Source organism: Mercurialis annua, linkage group LG3 (genome assembly GCF_937616625.2).
Source record: "Mercurialis annua linkage group LG3, ddMerAnnu1.2, whole genome shotgun sequence".
Taxonomy (NCBI): Eukaryota; Viridiplantae; Streptophyta; class Magnoliopsida; order Malpighiales; family Euphorbiaceae; genus Mercurialis; species Mercurialis annua.
Window position 1 is genome coordinate 68,668,354 of NC_065572.1, and position 19,796 is coordinate 68,688,149.

A 19,796-nucleotide genomic window follows, 5' to 3' on the forward strand; every position below is an offset into this window, starting at 1 on the left:
GAAAATTGGGCCCCCGTTTTGATGATTTTGTTTCGTTGCAATATTCTGAACGGTGTCGTTCCTGGTCTTTATCAATATATTTTTTTTCATATTTAATGTTTTATTCAACTTTGCAAAAAACATTATCTTAATGAAATTTGTGGAAAACAAATGATCTTAATATTGTAAAATTCTATTAGGTTTTTTTTTCTGTACCTTAATATTGAGACACGGATTCTATATTAAAGTCATTTTTGCAATTTCTCCTATAAAACTTTTATAGTGCGCGTCACTTGTTAGCAAAAATACTAACTTGTAGTAATCCGGAAATACGGAATCGATCCCACGAAGACAAGAGGTTTAAAGTGAGCGAATATGTAATGGGAAATTCAATTCGGAAAGCAAAGATTAATTGGAATTGTAGTAATGACTACGGAATTTAAAACTAGTGAAATCAACACTTTAAGCAATTAAGAACTAAAGCAATTAATTAATAAACGGGAATAACAATAGGAAAAAGCGTCTAGAGGTTGTTAAATCATGCCACTAACGAATCCTAGAAAATTGGGTATAATAGTGTTATCGGCTCGGGTCAAGTTTTCCTAGATTGCCTAATCCGCTCTCTCGAGTCCGCAATTAGGTCTAATTGAGATTAGATTATCAAGTTGACGTCTAAATCGCTCTCGCGTAATTAGAAGTCAACAATGTCAATCTAATCCAATCACGAAGCTAACTTCTAACCACCTAATCCCTAAACCGCCCTAGCGTGATTAGATTTTAGGTTTGTGATCAACTAAGTCCGTCTAATTAATTGACTCTCGCCTAATTAACTAGTCTCTAAACATAGATTAATAGATCAAGTTAATCTAAGCATTAAACCCCAATAATCACAACAAACTCCCAACACAAATCTACCCTAATCAACTATTCAACTAATCATGGCAATCATCAACAACCCCCAAACAAGGAGTTTAGCTAGCCATTATCAAAACTAAAGCAATGATTAAACAAGAATTAAACATACTATTAAGATGTAGAAAGATTACCTTTAATAAGTAGAAGAAAAACATTCAACAATAACTATAATAATGAAGCTTGAATAATAATAATCTTGCATTAATCACCAAAGTTAAGAACAAGAATCTGGAATTAAAACTAAGAACAATTGTATCTAAAAATCTGAGAATAGTAATAGGAAAAATGGGGGCTACAAATCTAAATCTAGTGCATAACCCTAAAAAGGGAAAATAAGGTACCCTTATATAGTACAGCCCAAAATAGGGAACAAAATACAACCCATCTAGAATGTTTGGCCCAATTAGGAAATGTTCTGAGAAAAGCTGACATCCTTCCTTTCCTCTTGTCTCGAATCGAGACACTCAACTTATGAGTGTGTCTCGATTCGAGACACACTAAGCAGATAATTCTGCTTCTCAAATTTTTGTGTCTCGATTCGAGACACCCATTTAAGTGGGATGTCTCGATTCGAGACACCTCTCCAAAAGGGGGAGTCGACTTCTTTCGCTTCCGGCTTTAACTTCTTTTGCGCTCGACTTCCGCTTCCGCTCATTTTCCACTATTTCGGCCTCAAAACTCTTCGTAATGCTCTTGATTCCCTGAAACATAAACACCCTCTATAAGCTAATCAATTCCATATAAAAGCGGGGTGAAAACACATAAAAGCATACGAAAAGACATCCTAAAGATAGGAGTATTTCACTCCTATCAAACCTCCTCACACTAAAACCTTGCTTGTCCCCAAGCAAGAAATGAATCTTACTATCAACCACAACAATTAGCAACCTTGGAGATTGTAAACACATGACTACACACGAACTCCCAACCAATGAAGGCACAAGACAAATTTCTAGTGTTATCAATTGTAAGCGATGCAACCAACGATGAATGCAAGTATAATGACATAGTCCAATGACATTGAGAATACTATTGGTAAGGCATTTGTGTTAAGCAAATTCGGAGTTACAATCATCTACGGGACATGCACACATTGGCCAAAATGAAATGGTAAATCATGGCATTATTCTCAAAGGAACCAAGCAAAGCACAATGAAACTCACAAGATATCACTCCAGCACACAAGTGTTTAGGGTAAACAATTAAACTCACATCGTGCTTATTCACCATAAGCTTGCCTTTAGTCCCGAACTCCACTATTTGGTTCGGTAATCAACAACTATCATATGGACTTGTGAGGGTTGTAACTTGGCTATGGGTTAGGGGTAGGTAGATTTGGATACTTGGCTAAAACTTGATTTGAACGACTCTTTTCTAATATACTTCCGACCTAGCTTGGATTTTCAACACTTGTGAACTTTTCAATTTTTATTGCCTTTGTTTATTCTTTCTTTCTTTTCTTTTCTTCATTTTTCTCTTTTTCTTTTGTTTTCTTTTTCTTCTTGATATTGTTGTTATTCTTTCTTTCTTTGATTTTCTTTTTCTCAAGGCAAATTTCTCTTCTTTTACCACTTCACATTTTCATTATAATCATCAAGCTAGAGCCACATTTTTCTCATCATTAGGTCATTCAAATCAAATTGGGTGTTTTAAGAGGTAAGTTGTTGAAGGGAGTTGTGTAATTTGTGTTTTGACAAAGAAGGGCTTAGGCTCAAAATGGTGATTCTAAAGGTAGAGGGTAGGCTTTTAAGTGATTTTGTTCAAAAATTTGGGGTATTCCTAATGCCATACTCATCTAGTCATTGACACTCAACCTCTATAGTTTTGAGCGGACACCAAGCAAGTTCTAGGAATTTTAGCATGCAATTGACACTCACAACAACAATTAGGCTCAAAAATCACTCAATAAAAGGGTGTCATGCAAAAAGCTCAATTCCTATGAAAACATGCCAATCATACTCAAATTTTCAACAATGGCACAACTTATCACATTACAAGCACACATCATGCATCCGTATTAAGCACTTCAGACTTATCAAAACACAACACCAATTAATCATGTAATTAACTCGAATTTCATTAAACCATGTCATACAACTTGCATCTTATTAAACACATTCACATTTGATTGATTTAAACTAGAAAAATGCACTCACTAACTTCATTGATCGGGAATCAAACTTTAATTTCACAAATACACCAAGGTCACTAATCATGCTTCAACATACACAAGCCAATGATTTAGTGCGAGGTGACTCAAAATAAACAACCTAAAACAAACAAACTAGACTCCTACACGCAAACATTAAAAACAAAACAATAAAACCGAGACTCTAACGCATTCATATTTTCAACAACCCCTCCTCACACTATTTCTATGCTATGTCCCCATGGCAATGAAATAAAACGGAAAATTGCATGAGTTAGAGTTGAAGAAAGCAAATCTTCGAGTTCAATCGAACTCGGGTGGCTCCGGCGAAGGTGTAGGAGACGGGAAACGCGGACCGCCTTGAGCGTTGTAAAACTCTTGCATCTTTTGTTCATGCCTCCTCATGCGATGTTGCATCCTTTCTTGCCTATACTCCATCTTCTTCCACATCCTTCTTTGCTCCTCCATAAAAGCACGTTGGTCCGCTTGGAAATCGTATGGGGGCGGTTGCTCCCATTGGACTCCCTCCGGAACACTAGCAAATTGTTCCCCACCTTCGGCACTAGTGCCGGCCATATGGTTATCTTTTCTTCTAGGTTGCTCCTTTGGCCGCCTCGGTATGGGTTCTTCTCTTGGCTCACTCCAACCAGCTCTAGGGTAAGGTTGGCCGGGATGGGTGTCTTCCCAATGTACTTGTACGTATTTTCCAACAACCCGTTGTTTCCTTGCATAGCCCCCATGCGAGAGATGATCCACATCGATCATCTTTGGAGGTAACAACTTGTATTTGCTTTCATCAAACTCGGGGTCTTTTCTTGCTAAGTGCATCACAAACCAACCATGACCGAGTTTCTTATTTTTCTCCGGAGCTTCTAACAAAATCTTCATGAATCGATAGCCCACATTAACTTGCACATCCGGGTTGGTTTCATCCTTGAGTACCCGGAGAATTAGCAAATCCGATCGTGTTACCTTGTTGTACTCATGTCGCCCGACATAAGAGTGAGCGTACCATTTGAGCAAGACTATGGCAGCGATATCCCTCACCTCATTGAGCTTCGCATTGTGGCTATCAAAAACCGCCTTACCCGATGCCCCATTCCAAACCAAATTGTCATCAAATTCTTCCGGTATAAACTTCAATCCCATATCCCACAACGAAAAATCTTCAATCAAGTTGGCCAATGTGTATTCCCGCTCTTTCCCTTCTAGCCGGAAAGTGAGAGTTGTCTCGCTTGTTGGTGATGGTCTGAGTGTGGTGAAGAACTCATAAGTAAGTTCCTCACAATACTCATGTGGAGAAGCCTCCATTTTTGTAAAATCCAACCAATCGAAATAGGGCTTCACAATCCCATGGATTTTCAACTTCGTCATGCTCTCCCAACAAATCTTGTATGGAACGGAAATACCTTTCTTCTTAAGGCTCTTGAACCTATTCCCTTCCGCCTCGGTACGGATATCAAAAGGCGTATCAAAACGGTGTCGAAGAGCCCCCGGAGTGTTAACTCCGAAAACGTTGGACCCGGAAGCACTTTTCTTACGGTTGGAACGGAAGGTTCCTAGCGTTGGTTCAACCTCCGGTGGTGGTGGGTTCGAAGTTTGCGCGACGGTCTTCTTTGATCGTGTAATTCGTGACATGGCTAGAGTGGCGTAAAGGGTGTTCGGAAATGTGTTTGGAATTGAATTTGGGTAGATTGAATGGTGGCTAAGGCTTCTTGAAGGTTTGGCTTGATGAAAGAGAAAGAAGCTTTTGGATATGGAGGTTTTCTAATTTAGGTATGGAATTATGGAGAAGATGAAGTGATGGAGTCCTTTTTATGGCTAAATTCATAGCTATGGATTGAAGGGCCAAGATGTGTTGTAAGTTGGTGATCCATGTCAAAAATTTGAATCTTGAAGGGTTAGGATCGTGCCACATCATCAATCCATGTGAAGCAAATAAGAGCCAATGAGAAAATTTCAAAGTCCCCCCTTTAAGTCAAGTGTCTCGAATCGAGACACCCTTGTTAAATAGGTGTCTCGATTCGAGACACCAAGAAAAGAGAAGCAGAATAATCTGCTTCTTTTGTCTCGAATCGAGACAACTTCCTAAGAAGCTTGTCTCGATTCGAGACAAGGGAAAACAGATTATTCTGTTTTTCCTTTCTTAGGGAACCTTGATTTTTTTGAAGAATCGCTCCACCGAACTCCTACACATCCAAAAACCGAACATACCACGCATTATCTCGAACATAACAACATATGAAATACGCCAAATCATAAACAACAACAAAAAAAAATGAAAAACTTAAGGCAATTGCAAAATGAAAACAACTAAAAGCATTAAAGTTCAAACCTCTTGGGATTGCCTCCCAAGTGCGCTTGTTTAAGGTCGAAAGCTCGACCGTCAATCCGTGGCACTTAAGTTGAAGGGGGAGCAAGATAGATCTTGTCATCTATTTGACCCGTCAAAGGTCCCAAGTAGGGCTTGCAACGGTTTCCGTTGACCTTGAATGTCTCTCCCTTTTGATTTTCTAATTCTATTGCTCCATGAACCGCCACGTGCCGGATCTTATACGGACCACTCCACCGAGATTTTAATTTTCCCGGAAACAACCGCAACCTTGAATTATAGAGCAACACAAAAGCTCCAACTTCAAATGACTTGGGTGAGATGTGAGCATCATGCCATTTCTTCGTTCTTTCTTTATAAAGTTTGGCATTCTCATAAGCATCAAGTCGGAATTCATCTAGCTCATTAAGTTGCAACAACCGCTTCTCACCGGCCGCCTTGAAGTCATAGTTCAACTTTTTAATTGCCCAATAGGCTTTGTGTTCTAATTCAACCGGCAAGTGACACCCCTTACCATACACAATTCGATAAGGCGACATACCGAGAGGTGTCTTAAATGCCGTGCGGTAGGCCCATAAGGCATCATCCAACTTGAGGGACCAATCCTTTCTTGTCCCATTTACTGTCTTCTCTAAAATTCTCTTCAATTCACGATTCGAAACTTCCACTTGGCCACTCGTTTGGGGGTGATAGGGGGTAGCAACTCGGTGGTACACATTGTACTTTTTCATCAAAACCTCAAATTGCCGGTTGCAAAAATGCGACCCCCCATCACTAATGATAACCCTTGGAGTCCCAAATCGGTTAATTAGACGCTTGAGAAACTTCACCACTACCTTGGCATCGTTTGTAGGTAAAGCCTCCGCTTCTACCCATTTCGATACGTAATCCACACAAACCAAGATAAAAAGATTTCCATGAGACATCGGAAATGGCCCCATGAAATCTATGCCCCACACATCAAAGATCTCCACCTCTTGGATTGAGGTCAATGGCATCTCATCTCGTTTGGAAATGTTCCCTACTCGTTGACAACGATCGCAATGCCCCACAAACTCCTTGGCATCGCGAAATAGGGTAGGCCAAAAGAACCCACTTTCTAGCACTCTAGCCGCGGTCCTTGACGCCCCATAATGCCCGGCGTAATCCGCCTCATGACAATGGCTCAAAATTGGCATCACTTCCTTCAAAGATACACACCTCCGGATCATCCCATCACCACATATCTTGAAAAGATACGGCTCGTCCCACAAAAAACGTTTCACATCACTCAGAAATTTCTTCTTTTGATGGTGCGATAGATCCGGTGGCATGACATTGGAAGACAAGTAATTAGCTATATCCGCATACCAAGGTGTCTCCACTTCCGAGATTACCATCAACATTTCATCCGGGAACCGTTCATTAATATCAACACCAATTGGAATAGGTTCCGGAGTTTCTAACCGTGATAGGTGATCCGCCACAACGTTCTCCGTTCCCTTTTTGTCTCGGATTTCTACATCAAACTCTTGCATTAAAAGAATCCATCGAATAAGCCTTGGTTTTGCGTCTTGCTTAGCAAAAAGATATCTCAAGGCGGCATGATCGGTATAAATGATGGCCTTTGATCCGAGCAAATATTGCCGAAACTTGTCTAACGCAAATACCACCGCCAACATCTCTTTTTCGGTTGTGGTATAATTGAGTTGAGCTCCCGCCATGGTCCGGCTCGCGTAGTAAATCACGTGGACTTTCTTATCCTTCCTTTGACCCAAAACACACCCTAAGGCTTGGTCACTCGCATCACACATGAGCTCAAAGGGCAAGTTCCAATCCGGAGACGATATAATTGGCGCGGTCACAAGTGCCTCCTTAAGTTTCTCAAAAGCACCTTGACATTCCTCTGTGAATTCAAACGGCGCATCTTTAACTAGCAATCTCGTCAAGGGCCGTGCAATAGATGAAAAGTCCTTAATGAATCGCCGGTAGAAGCCCGCATGGCCTAAAAATGCCCGAACTCCTTTGACCGTAGCCGGAGCTACTAATTTTTCAATAACCTCTGTTTTTGCCCTATCCACTTCGATTCCCGCTTCCGATATCCTATGCCCGAGTACAATGCCTTCATCCACCATAAAGTGGCACTTTTCCCAATTAAGCACCAAGTTTGTCTCAACACATCTTGCTAAAACCCGCCTTAAGTTCGCCAAACAACCATCGAATGAGTCGCCAAACACGGAGAAATCGTCCATGAACACCTCCATAATATCCTCAATCATGTCGTTAAAGATTGAGGTCATACATCTTTGAAATGTGGCGGGTGCGTTGCATAGTCCGAAGGGCATTCGCCGATATGCAAAGGTACCGTAGGGGCATGTGAAGGTCGTCTTCTCTTGATCTTCCGGGAGGATTAATATTTGATTGTACCCGGAGTACCCATCAAGGAAACAGTAGAATTTGTGTCCCGCTACCCTCTCTAACATTTGATCGATAAATGGTAGCGGGAAGTGATCCTTTCGGGTTACCTCATTGAGCTTCCGATAATCGATGCATACTCGCCAACCGGTTACCGTCCTTGTGGATATTTGTTCTCCTTTTTCATTCTCCACCATTGTCATACCGCCCTTCTTAGGGACACATTGGATTGGGCTTACCCACTCACTATCCGAAATAGGGTAGATTATTCCGGCGTCGAGGAGCTTAACAATTTCTTTGTGCACTACCTCCTTCATATTCGGATTCAATCTTCGTTGCCTTTGAGCCGACTTCTTTGACTCATCTTCGAGATTGATCTTATGCATCACAATTTGAGGACTTATTCCACGAATGTCGGAGATTTGCCACCCTATTGCTAATACATGTTCCTTTACTACTTGTACCACCCTCCTCTCTTGTTCCTTAGAAAGCTTGTTCGAGATGATTATTGGCAAGGTCTCATTCTCCCCAATAAAGGTATACCGGAGATGAGATGGAAGTGGCTTCAACTCAACTTGTGGTGGCACCTCGGAAGATGGTGGAGTCACACCACTACTCTTGTTCAAATTCTCCGGCTTAGGTTCATCCTCCTCGGAATACTCATCACTCGGATTATCGGAATGGAAGGTGACTTTCGAAATTTCAGAAAAATTTGGGTCCCCTCCTTTTGCTCTTGTCTCGATTCGAGACAGTCTACTTATGGGACTGTCTCGAATCGAGACAACACCATAGGAAGCTTCTGCTCCCTTTTCATTAGTGTCTCGAATCGAGACACTCTCTTTAGTTGGGTGTCTCGATTCGAGACACTCATGTAGGGAACCCAGAAATTGATTTTCCGTCACTCCGTCTTGATTAAACTCTTCCACACTCGCTTCAAGAGTATCCCTCACAAGTTCATCAACCAAATCGATTCTCATGCAATCTTCCTCCTCGATGGCATTCCGCATCACTCTCTTCATATCAAACTCCACACTTTCCTCATCAATTCTCAAGGTGAGCTTGCCGGCGTGAACATCGATGAGAGCACGCCCGGTGTTCATAAAAGGGCGACCGAGAATCATAGGACATTCTTTATCCACCGCATAGTCTAAGATCACAAAATCCACCGGAAAGATGAATTTATCCACTTTAACGAGTACGTCTTCCACTATCCCATACGGCTTTTTGAGAGAGTGATCGGCAAGTTGCAATACCATCGAGGTGCGCTTTACCGGTTGATCACCAAATAAAGACCTAAAAAGAAACAATGGCATCAAGTTAATACTTGCCCCAAGATCACACAAACAATTTATAGCATTCATATTTCCTATGGTACAAGGTATAGAAAAACTCCCTGGATCTTTAAGCTTTGTCGGTAAATTGCTTTGGATTATTGAACTACAATGCTCCGTGAGCGGTATTGTCCCACCTTGCTCCCAACTACGCTTGTTCATAATTATGTCTTTCAAGAATTTTGCATATTGGGGCATCTCCCGAAGTGCATCCGCCAAGCTTAGATTGATTTGCAATTTCTTGAAAATCTCAAGGAACTTGTGAAATTTTTCGTTCCCTTGGGCTTTCCTCAACCGGCTTGGGAATGGAACCGGTGGTACAAACGGTGGAGGTGGTGGTGGCCTCACATAGGGCTCTTCAACCTCGACAACCACTTCCTCACAATCCTTTGGCAACTCTTGACTTGAACTTGCTATGTCAATTACCACTTGAGGCTCATCCTCCTCAACAACTTGCCTCTTTCCGTTGGCTTTCTCAAGAGTTCTCCCGCTTCGGAGCTCTACCGCCTTAACATGTTCTCTAGGGTTGTTCTCCGTAGTAGATGGCAATCCCCCTTGTGGTCTACCTTGAAGATTGATAGCAAGTTGAGAGATTTGAGTCTCAAGCATTTGATTAGTGGCGGCTTGATTCTTTTGAAGTTGCTTCATCTCTCTAAGCTCATCCATCAACTTAGCAAGCATATTCCCTTCATCCATGTTTCTTTGAGGTTGAAACCCGGGAGGATGTTGAGGTCTAGCACCCGCATTGTTGCCATGACCTTGATTGTGATGGTAATTCCCTTGTTGTTGGGGAGGTCTATTTCCACCTTGGAAGCTTGGACCCGCTTGATTAGGCCCTTGAGCATTGCCTTGCCCTTCTTGATTTCTCCACCCGAAGTTTGGATGATTCCTCCATCCGGGGTTGTAGGTGTTCGAATAGGGGTCATTAGCTTGCCTTTGTCCCCCTATGTAGTTGACTTGCTCACTCAAGGCTTGACCCGTAACTAGGCATTCTCCTCCCGAATGGCCAAAATCACCACAAAATTCACAACCTACTTGCACATAAGCCACCGGAGCGTTTCTTTGCATCGGAGCGACTTGTTTCTTGAGAGCATCCACTTGAGCTTGAAGCGAAGCATTTGCGGCTTTGATGGACTCCATCTCCCTCACTTGATCAAGAGTCATGAGTGACTTTTGAGTAGGTGGCGCTCTTCTTTCCATAGGACCCCAAGTACTACTAACCACGGCCAATTTCTCCACCAATTCAAGGGCTTCCTCATAGGTCTTTTGCATGAGTGACCCCCCCGAAGCCGCATCGATAGTAGCTCGGGTAGTGACATTCGTCCCATCATAGAAGATTTGTATAACATGCTCTCTATTGAGCCGATGATGGGGTACACTTCGTTGTAAATCTTTGAACCGCTCCCATGCTTCATGAAGTGATTCTCCTTCAAATTGGACAAACTCAAGTATGTCTTTAGTCAACTTTGTAGTCTTGCCATGAGGGAAATATTTGTTAAGGAAGGCTTGAGCCAACTCCCTCCAATTGTGAATGGACTCATTAGGTAGAGAATGCAACCAAATGCTAGCCTTGTCCCTCAAGGAAAAAGGAAACATCCGAAGTTTAATTTGGTCCGCCGTTATCCCATGAAGCTTGAAAGTGTTTAGAACACCCAAAAACTTGGCGATATGCTCATTAGGATCCTCATGACTCAACCCAAAGAAGGCACAACGATTTTCCAAAAGTTGAATGGTACTCGGCTTGATCTCAAAAGTTGCCGCTTGAACCGGCATTGCGAAGCATCCAAAAGTTGCATTGTCCACATCCGGCAAGAAAAACTCACCCAAAGTTTGTCTTTGTTGGTTTGGCACGTGTGCGTGCGCTTGGGGTCGATCATCCCTTGGGTGGTCTTGTTGCCTTGGTCGGTTCACATTCCCTAATGGAGGAGCGGGTGGATATTGTTGTTCCCCTCCATCCATTAGAGGATTGAACCTCCCCTCTTCATCATAATTGTTTCCCTCGTTATTCATAACTTCGGGTATACGGGCTCTTCTTCTTACACCTCTTTCGTAGTTACCGAGGTTATCTTGGAACGGTTCTAGTGGTAGATTTGCTCGTCGCGTATTGTGCATACACAAAAATCAAATTCCCTACACAAACAACAACAAGAAAACCGAGTGTAAACCACGAAAGATAATTAATAACAAAAAAACAAAAACAGAAAATAATGCTAACTCGACCGAATTTCACAATACTTTCAATCAATTAAACGCAACCTTGTCCCCGGCAACGGCGCCAAAAACTTGTTAGCAAAAATACTAACTTGTAGTAATCCGGAAATACGGAATCGATCCCACGAAGACAAGAGGTTTAAAGTGAGCGAATATGTAATGGGAAATTCAATTCGGAAAGCAAAGATTAATTGGAATTGTAGTAATGACTACGGAATTTAAAACTAGTGAAATCAACACTTTAAGCAATTAAGAACTAAAGCAATTAATTAATAAACGGGAATAACAATAGGAAAAAGCGTCTAGAGGTTGTTAAATCATGCCACTAACGAATCCTAGAAAATTGGGTATAATAGTGTTATCGGCTCGGGTCAAGTTTTCCTAGATTGCCTAATCCGCTCTCTCGAGTCCGCAATTAGGTCTAATTGAGATTAGATTATCAAGTTGACGTCTAAATCGCTCTCGCGTAATTAGAAGTCAACAATGTCAATCTAATCCAATCACGAAGCTAACTTCTAACCACCTAATCCCTAAACCGCCCTAGCGTGATTAGATTTTAGGTTTGTGATCAACTAAGTCCGTCTAATTAATTGACTCTCGCCTAATTAACTAGTCTCTAAACATAGATTAATAGATCAAGTTAATCTAAGCATTAAACCCCAATAATCACAACAAACTCCCAACACAAATCTACCCTAATCAACTATTCAACTAATCATGGCAATCATCAACAACCCCCAAACAAGGAGTTTAGCTAGCCATTATCAAAACTAAAGCAATGATTAAACAAGAATTAAACATACTATTAAGATGTAGAAAGATTACCTTTAATAAGTAGAAGAAAAACATTCAACAATAACTATAATAATGAAGCTTGAATAATAATAATCTTGCATTAATCACCAAAGTTAAGAACAAGAATCTGGAATTAAAACTAAGAACAATTGTATCTAAAAATCTGAGAATAGTAATAGGAAAAATGGGGGCTACAAATCTAAATCTAGTGCATAACCCTAAAAAGGGAAAATAAGGTACCCTTATATAGTACAACCCAAAATAGGGAACAAAATACAACCCATCTAGAATGTTTGGCCCAATTAGGAAATGTTCTGAGAAAAGCTGACATCCTTCCTTTCCTCTTGTCTCGAATCGAGACACTCAACTTATGAGTGTGTCTCGATTCGAGACACACTAAGCAGATAATTCTGCTTCTCAAATTTTTGTGTCTCGATTCGAGACACCCATTTAAGTGGGATGTCTCGATTCGAGACACCTCTCCAAAAGGGGGAGTCGACTTCTTTCGCTTCCGGCTTTAACTTCTTTTGCGCTCGACTTCCGCTTCCGCTCATTTTCCACTATTTCGGCCTCAAAACTCTTCGTAATGCTCTTGATTCCCTGAAACATAAACACCCTCTATAAGCTAATCAATTCCATATAAAAGCGGGGTGAAAACACATAAAAGCATACGAAAAGACATCCTAAAGATAGGAGTATTTCACTCCTATCAAACCCCAAAAACTTGTTAGCAAAAATACTAACTTGTAGTAATCCGGAAATACGGAATCGATCCCACGAAGACAAGAGGTTTAAAGTGAGCGAATATGTAATGGGAAATTCAATTCGGAAAGCAAAGATTAATTGGAATTGTAGTAATGACTACGGAATTTAAAACTAGTGAAATCAACACTTTAAGCAATTAAGAACTAAAGCAATTAATTAATAAACGGGAATAACAATAGGAAAAAGCGTCTAGAGGTTGTTAAATCATGCCACTAACGAATCCTAGAAAATTGGGTATAATAGTGTTATCGGCTCGGGTCAAGTTTTCCTAGATTGCCTAATCCGCTCTCTCGAGTCCGCAATTAGGTCTAATTGAGATTAGATTATCAAGTTGACGTCTAAATCGCTCTCGCGTAATTAGAAGTCAACAATGTCAATCTAATCCAATCACGAAGCTAACTTCTAACCACCTAATCCCTAAACCGCCCTAGCGTGATTAGATTTTAGGTTTGTGATCAACTAAGTCCGTCTAATTAATTGACTCTCGCCTAATTAACTAGTCTCTAAACATAGATTAATAGATCAAGTTAATCTAAGCATTAAACCCCAATAATCACAACAAACTCCCAACACAAATCTACCCTAATCAACTATTCAACTAATCATGGCAATCATCAACAACCCCCAAACAAGGAGTTTAGCTAGCCATTATCAAAACTAAAGCAATGATTAAACAAGAATTAAACATACTATTAAGATGTAGAAAGATTACCTTTAATAAGTAGAAGAAAAACATTCAACAATAACTATAATAATGAAGCTTGAATAATAATAATCTTGCATTAATCACCAAAGTTAAGAACAAGAATCTGGAATTAAAACTAAGAACAATTGTATCTAAAAATCTGAGAATAGTAATAGGAAAAATGGGGGCTACAAATCTAAATCTAGTGCATAACCCTAAAAAGGGAAAATAAGGTACCCTTATATAGTACAACCCAAAATAGGGAACAAAATACAACCCATCTAGAATGTTTGGCCCAATTAGGAAATGTTCTGAGAAAAGCTGACATCCTTCCTTTCCTCTTGTCTCGAATCGAGACACTCAACTTATGAGTGTGTCTCGATTCGAGACACACTAAGCAGATAATTCTGCTTCTCAAATTTTTGTGTCTCGATTCGAGACACCCATTTAAGTGGGATGTCTCGATTCGAGACACCTCTCCAAAAGGGGGAGTCGACTTCTTTCGCTTCCGGCTTTAACTTCTTTTGCGCTCGACTTCCGCTTCCGCTCATTTTCCACTATTTCGGCCTCAAAACTCTTCGTAATGCTCTTGATTCCCTGAAACATAAACACCCTCTATAAGCTAATCAATTCCATATAAAAGCGGGGTGAAAACACATAAAAGCATACGAAAAGACATCCTAAAGATAGGAGTATTTCACTCCTATCATCACTCGTGTTGATGAAATTAGTTACACTCTATATTTTAAATAAAAAATAAAACTGTAAAACTTTTAATTTCTAAACAAAATAATAAGAATATTTTCTTCTTATTTTTTGCATTTTTATCTGTATTATTATATATTATCTGAGTTTCTTTTATTCATTAAACACCATAAATAAAAGGGTTAATTACATATAAAATCACCACCTTTACACGAAATTGCAAAAATAACACGACTTTTAAAACGTGGCAATTCAGGGCACCACCTTTCATTTCTTTTTAAAAACAACATGGACGCAATTTTAGTGGCGTTTTTGCTGACGTGGCATGACACGTGGCACTTCTATTGGGTGTCCAAGTCAGCAAAATTTTATCTAAAAACGTGCCCATGTTGTTTTTGAAAAGAAATGAAAGGTGATGCCCTGAATTGACACGTTTTAAAGGTCGTATTATTTTTGAGAATTCGTGTAAAGGTGGTGATTTTATATGTAATTAACCCTAAATAAAAATATTATAACCCCTCAATTTCTATACCACAAGATTTATCAAAAAAAATTACATCTCTTTCTAAAATTAAAATTCTATAGTAAATAACATTTTTTCCATTATTCTTTTAACAATTTTTAGCTTCTTACTTATTTCTTTTCTTCTCATTGTTCAATTTTTACATTATATTTTCAGTCATGTCTGCCTTTAATTTCTATAGCACAAATTGAGAAACATGACTTCTATTCCACAACTTCTCCCCCATTTTTGTGTAATTAAATTCTCTTCTCTTCTATACAAATACAAAAATACACTATTAATCCTACACTTCCAAAGAGCTAAAATGACAAAAAAAAAATATGAACATTGTTAGTAACTGGATAAATATTTTTCTCTTTGAACACCCAAAACTTTTGAGTTGTGTGATGGTCTGTCTGTCCATTGCCAATTGCAAAGTTCTTATACCCTGTTTCGCTTACGAATCCTTGACCTCACGCCTACAAACTGAATCGTCGAGACAAACGAGGTTAATTCGGAATTAAACTTATTCTGAAAATGAAAATGGAACGCAAACTATCTATAGTTTCTTGAAATTTCATTTACTTTGCTGCCTCTGAGTGTTTTCAAGGCATTGTAGAAAGAAAATTATGACTTTAAGTTGAACTTGCCTGAAAAGCATACACAATTGTAAAACTTTTTATCAGAGTTGCGAGAAAAATCTTGTGTATGAGTAGTGGATGACAGAGAAGTGTGCACCATCTTTGTCGCCTGATGAACCTCTGGAATCTTCTTGCCATCATGAACAACAGTAACCTCGCAATACTCCGGAGCATTCTTCTTCACAAATTCCGCTTTTGCAATTTTTTTCCTCAGCAATCTTAAAATAGTATGAATATAGAGTTTCGTAGTTTTAAAAATATTTTTCTAAAAATAAAATATTAAAATCATAAAATGTAAGATTTGATAAGTTTCGGTTGACATGCACCTGGAGCGGGGCAGCCGCGTAGTTCCCATAACAAGATTGGTAATGTTGAGAACAGGAATAAGATCAAGAATGGCTTTGGCTGTCTCATTGCTTTCAAGAAGCATCGTGTCCACTGTGACCTGCCATTAAACAGAAACATAAATTTTACAAAAATTATTGCACACAACCGTTGCGCCATGTCATTCGTGCAACAAACCAATTGTGCGTTAGCCATGTGGAAGATTGAATGATAAAAAAAATAAGTAATAATTAAAAGATTCCCTATCGCAAATGTTCATTGGCTTGATGTAAAAATGACGTGGCGCAACGGTTGTATGGGATAAACACTCTAAATTTTATCATACTATCCATTGAGATTTATTAAATTATATAATAAGAATGTAAGAGGGTCTGTACATTGGCATCATTGCAGAGTCGAATGTATTTCTGCAATAAATTCCTTCTTCTATTATGCTCTTCATTAATATAAAATCTCACTTGATCTTCACTTAATTGGCTCCTTGATAGTCTTCCAACTGTTAACAACCATGTAAATTTCATATTAAAAATTAATACTATTAAATTGCGTCATCATTCACTAACCATTTTCTAGTTTCTTTCTTCTTGTTCTGTAGTATGTTCTGACCTGACTAAGATAGCCCTACCCCAGGTCGGACTAAACACATTATGTATTCCAGTCATCAGGTACTGTAATTAAGTCATCGATTTCACTATTTCTAATTAAAAAGTCTCAATTATTGACAAAAATGAAAAAAAAACATAGTCATTACCACTGTGCTAGATGATTTAAACAATCATACTCAACTAATCAAACACATAATAGATATATAGTCAATAATATTGCACTGAAACTCATCGAAAACATGTTCAGCCTTTCGTTTCCGAAAATGTTACTATGACTCTAAAAAATACTATATCAACATTTTTTTTTTCGTGCAACATAGATAATAGTAATGTACTCTATTATTGAATTAATCACCTGGTGTAGGAATATAAGTTATCGGAGGAAAAACATGAACAAGAAAAACTCTAGTCCCAGGAGAAACAGAATGATCAAGAGCCCATTTTAGGACATGCAGATCGTCTTTATCGACAGCAACATAAACATCGATAACACCGGTACCGTCTCTGCTATTACCGATACCATTCCTGCTATCTTCTCCGATTTCAACAATTTCTGATGACATAATTCTTGAGCTATAATACTGAGCAGAATGGGCCGGCAGGACATAGGATGTGTTTTCTTGATCTTCCATTTTTGTGAAGCAAGAAAAAAAGAACAAGTGTGGGAGAAATGAAGAAGATAACAAGAATTGATAGGCGGTTTCTATGTAAGGAGAAGAGAATCGTTGCTATCGAAGCCACAAAACAAAAGAAAAGGGCAAGAAATAAAGTTCATAAAGGAGATTCTCTTTTTGTCAAGCTTTGCAGGCTATTGGTCAATCATTTATTTCACACAAACTCTGTTTAATGAATTCATTTTAAAATAACTATACGACACAACCTTAATGTCGGATCATTCTTGCAACAAATAAATAAAGTGTTTGTCATATTAAAAGAATTCTTATCATAAATACTCATTGTGTGTGAGATAAGCACTCTTTGATTTAAATAGTTGATCCAAATTTTAAATATATAAATTAATCAGTTCCAACTAGTTGCTCTATTTAGTTAATTTGGTTAAATCGATAAAAAAAATTAAAAATGAATGATATATTAGGTTTATCAGCTCTATATCTTAACAATTTAAAAAATTGTGGATTAAACTAAATTAATCAAATTGATAATCGAAATAGATTGTTCTGCCTTGTTAATTTGATTTAATATAACGATTTGATAACTCGTAATTGTTAATATCACATCAATTATTAATATTTAAATTACAGCAATAGAAAATTTGTAAACTAAAACTTTTAAAATTACATTTTCTCTTTAAATTTTTTTTGCTAGTTTCTTTCTAAAAATTCTCTTTTCACCTTGGTCTTTTAGAAGATGGGAAATCCGACCATATTGATTCTTATTTATATGATTTATATCTTTTATTCAATAAATTTTTCAGATATAAAGTGTATCGTGTGTTTGAATAAATTACTTGTGATTTTAATTTCGGTTTGCATTTAATTTTCTTGAATTATTCAAGATTTTTAGAGATTATTTGAGCTTTATATTTAAGTTTTTGATGATCTAATATTTTTTATTAGTATTATGATTCTCTTTATAATCTTATTGAAGATCATGATTAGACTTCAACAGATCGAGTGAATTATCGGTCTAATCGAGAAGTACTAAATCAAGTCTCTCGCACCAACCATGTTCATCGTTGAGAACCATGACGACGTGTTTAACGAGATTCATGTTCTTAAAGTGTTTTTTTTTTTCGATTAATTTTTTAGACGGTTTTTAGTATTTGTTAAATTATAAATTAAAAAATTGTATATTTAAATATTGTCATGTGGGTTTTATTGTCTGTATTTCAATCCTCTCCGATAAATTTTAATTTAAATAATATTCAATTATTTCTTTCTTTCTTTCTTCTCCACTCTCTTTGTATAATTTAGTCTCCGGGATTGACCTCTTATCGTGTCTAACATATTTAGGAGTCTTAACAAACATTAAAAATGGACCTCAAATTTCAATAAGATGATATGATTTACTTTGCATATAGTCAATGCATCCTATTGACTATGGAAAATAGGGATGGGATGTCTACTTTTTCTTTTTTTTATACAGAAATGTCTTATTCAAAGGTGCCTTTATGTTCCAACTTATACAAATTTTATGCAGAGAGGGTCTTATATTTTTGGAAAATTACTATACTAGTTCAAGAAGTTGATTTCATGGTTGATAACTCCAAGGTGGATTATTAATAGGAAAAAGGAAAAGGGAAAAGTTGAAAAATACTTGATTTTGTTAAAATAATCTCAAAAATACTTATGTTCGTTTTCATTTGCGGAAAATACTTACAAAAGAAAATAAATTGCACCTAGCACTTGATTTAATAAAAACATTAAACCTAACACTTAAAATCTTATTTTTCTAAACCCTAAACCCTAAATTATACTAAACCCTAAATCCTAAATCATGTTAAAGCCTAAACCCTAAACTCCAAACTCTAAACCCTAAAACATGCTAAACCCTAAACCCTAAATTCTAAATCTTAAACCCTAAACCCTAAATCATGCTAAACTCTAAACCCTAAATCATGTTAAACCCTATATCCTAAATCTTAAACCCTAAATCCTAAATCATGCTAAACCCTAACCCTAAAATCATAAACCCTAAACCCCTAAAATCCTAAAATCTAAATTCTAAATCTTAAAAAAATGGAGTTAAATGTTGGATGAATAAAAAAATGAATTTAAATGTTGGACGAAATAAAAAGGTTGGGTTAAGTGTTGGATAAAATAAAAAGGTAAAATCAAGTGCTGAATTAAATAAAAAGGTAAAATCAAGTGCTAGATGAAATAAAAAGGTGGAATCAAGTGCTAGATGAAATAAAAAGGTGGGATCAAGTGTTGACAGAAAAAAAAAAGATGCTCAAGTATTTTTGGAATTATTTTTGATAATCAAGTGTTGAGTCTAATTTTCTCAAAGGAAAATTAAGCAATTTGATGGGCTTTGGAATCAATTTTTTTAGAAAAACCCTTAACATTATGGGCTTTATAGTTACATGAAGGCTGAAAATAACGGAGCCCTGAAGAGATTGAGCCTGATTGTGGTAATACCAACTTACAGTAAAGGCTGGGTTCTGAAATAACTTACAGTAAATGGCCTCAAACGCAAACCTAAACTTAAAAATTGGCCTTTTTATATAAAATACTGTTTTTTCTCTAACATTTACTTTTTTACTACCTTTTCTAAATATTTACTTTTCATACCAACTTTCTTTTCTTTTTTATACTACTTTTTGAAAAACTTTACTTTCTATATTAACCTTTATTTTTCAACATTTTCTTTTATTATTTTTAATTTATTTTTTCACCATTATATTCCTGCATTTAATATATATGACATATTTAAATTTTATATTTTTTTATTTTTTTATTAATTTTTGACTTTTTTGACT

At 37.6% G+C, this 19,796-nt stretch overlaps 2 protein-coding genes across 3 annotated transcripts; both read right to left on the minus strand.

Annotated features, from left to right (window-relative positions):
• Positions 1–9,198: 9,198 nt before the first annotated feature.
• LOC126672910 (uncharacterized) lies at positions 9,199–10,696 on the minus strand. The gene is made up of 3 exons (XM_050366859.1): positions 10,066–10,696; positions 9,667–9,954; positions 9,199–9,206 (listed from the first exon to the last, which is right to left on the minus strand). Exons 1-3 carry the CDS (start codon positions 10,694–10,696, stop codon positions 9,199–9,201), a joined length of 927 nt encoding a protein of 308 aa, XP_050222816.1.
• A 4,275-nt stretch (positions 10,697–14,971) lies between these two features.
• Positions 14,972–17,180, minus strand: LOC126671329 (U-box domain-containing protein 33-like). 2 transcript variants are annotated; one of them, XM_050365092.2, is made up of 5 exons: positions 16,710–17,180; positions 16,127–16,245; positions 15,731–15,849; positions 15,427–15,622; positions 14,972–15,249 (listed from the first exon to the last, which is right to left on the minus strand). In XM_050365092.2, the coding sequence occupies exons 1-5, from the start codon at positions 16,984–16,986 to the stop codon at positions 15,205–15,207; spliced, it is 756 nt and encodes a 251-aa protein (XP_050221049.1). In that variant the 5' UTR covers positions 16,987–17,180; the 3' UTR covers positions 14,972–15,204. The 2 variants fall into 2 exon arrangements, with proteins under 2 accessions (XP_050221049.1, XP_050221050.1); XM_050365093.2 differs by having other exon boundaries at positions 15,414–15,622; positions 16,710–17,178.
• Positions 17,181–19,796: the final 2,616 nt, after the last annotated feature.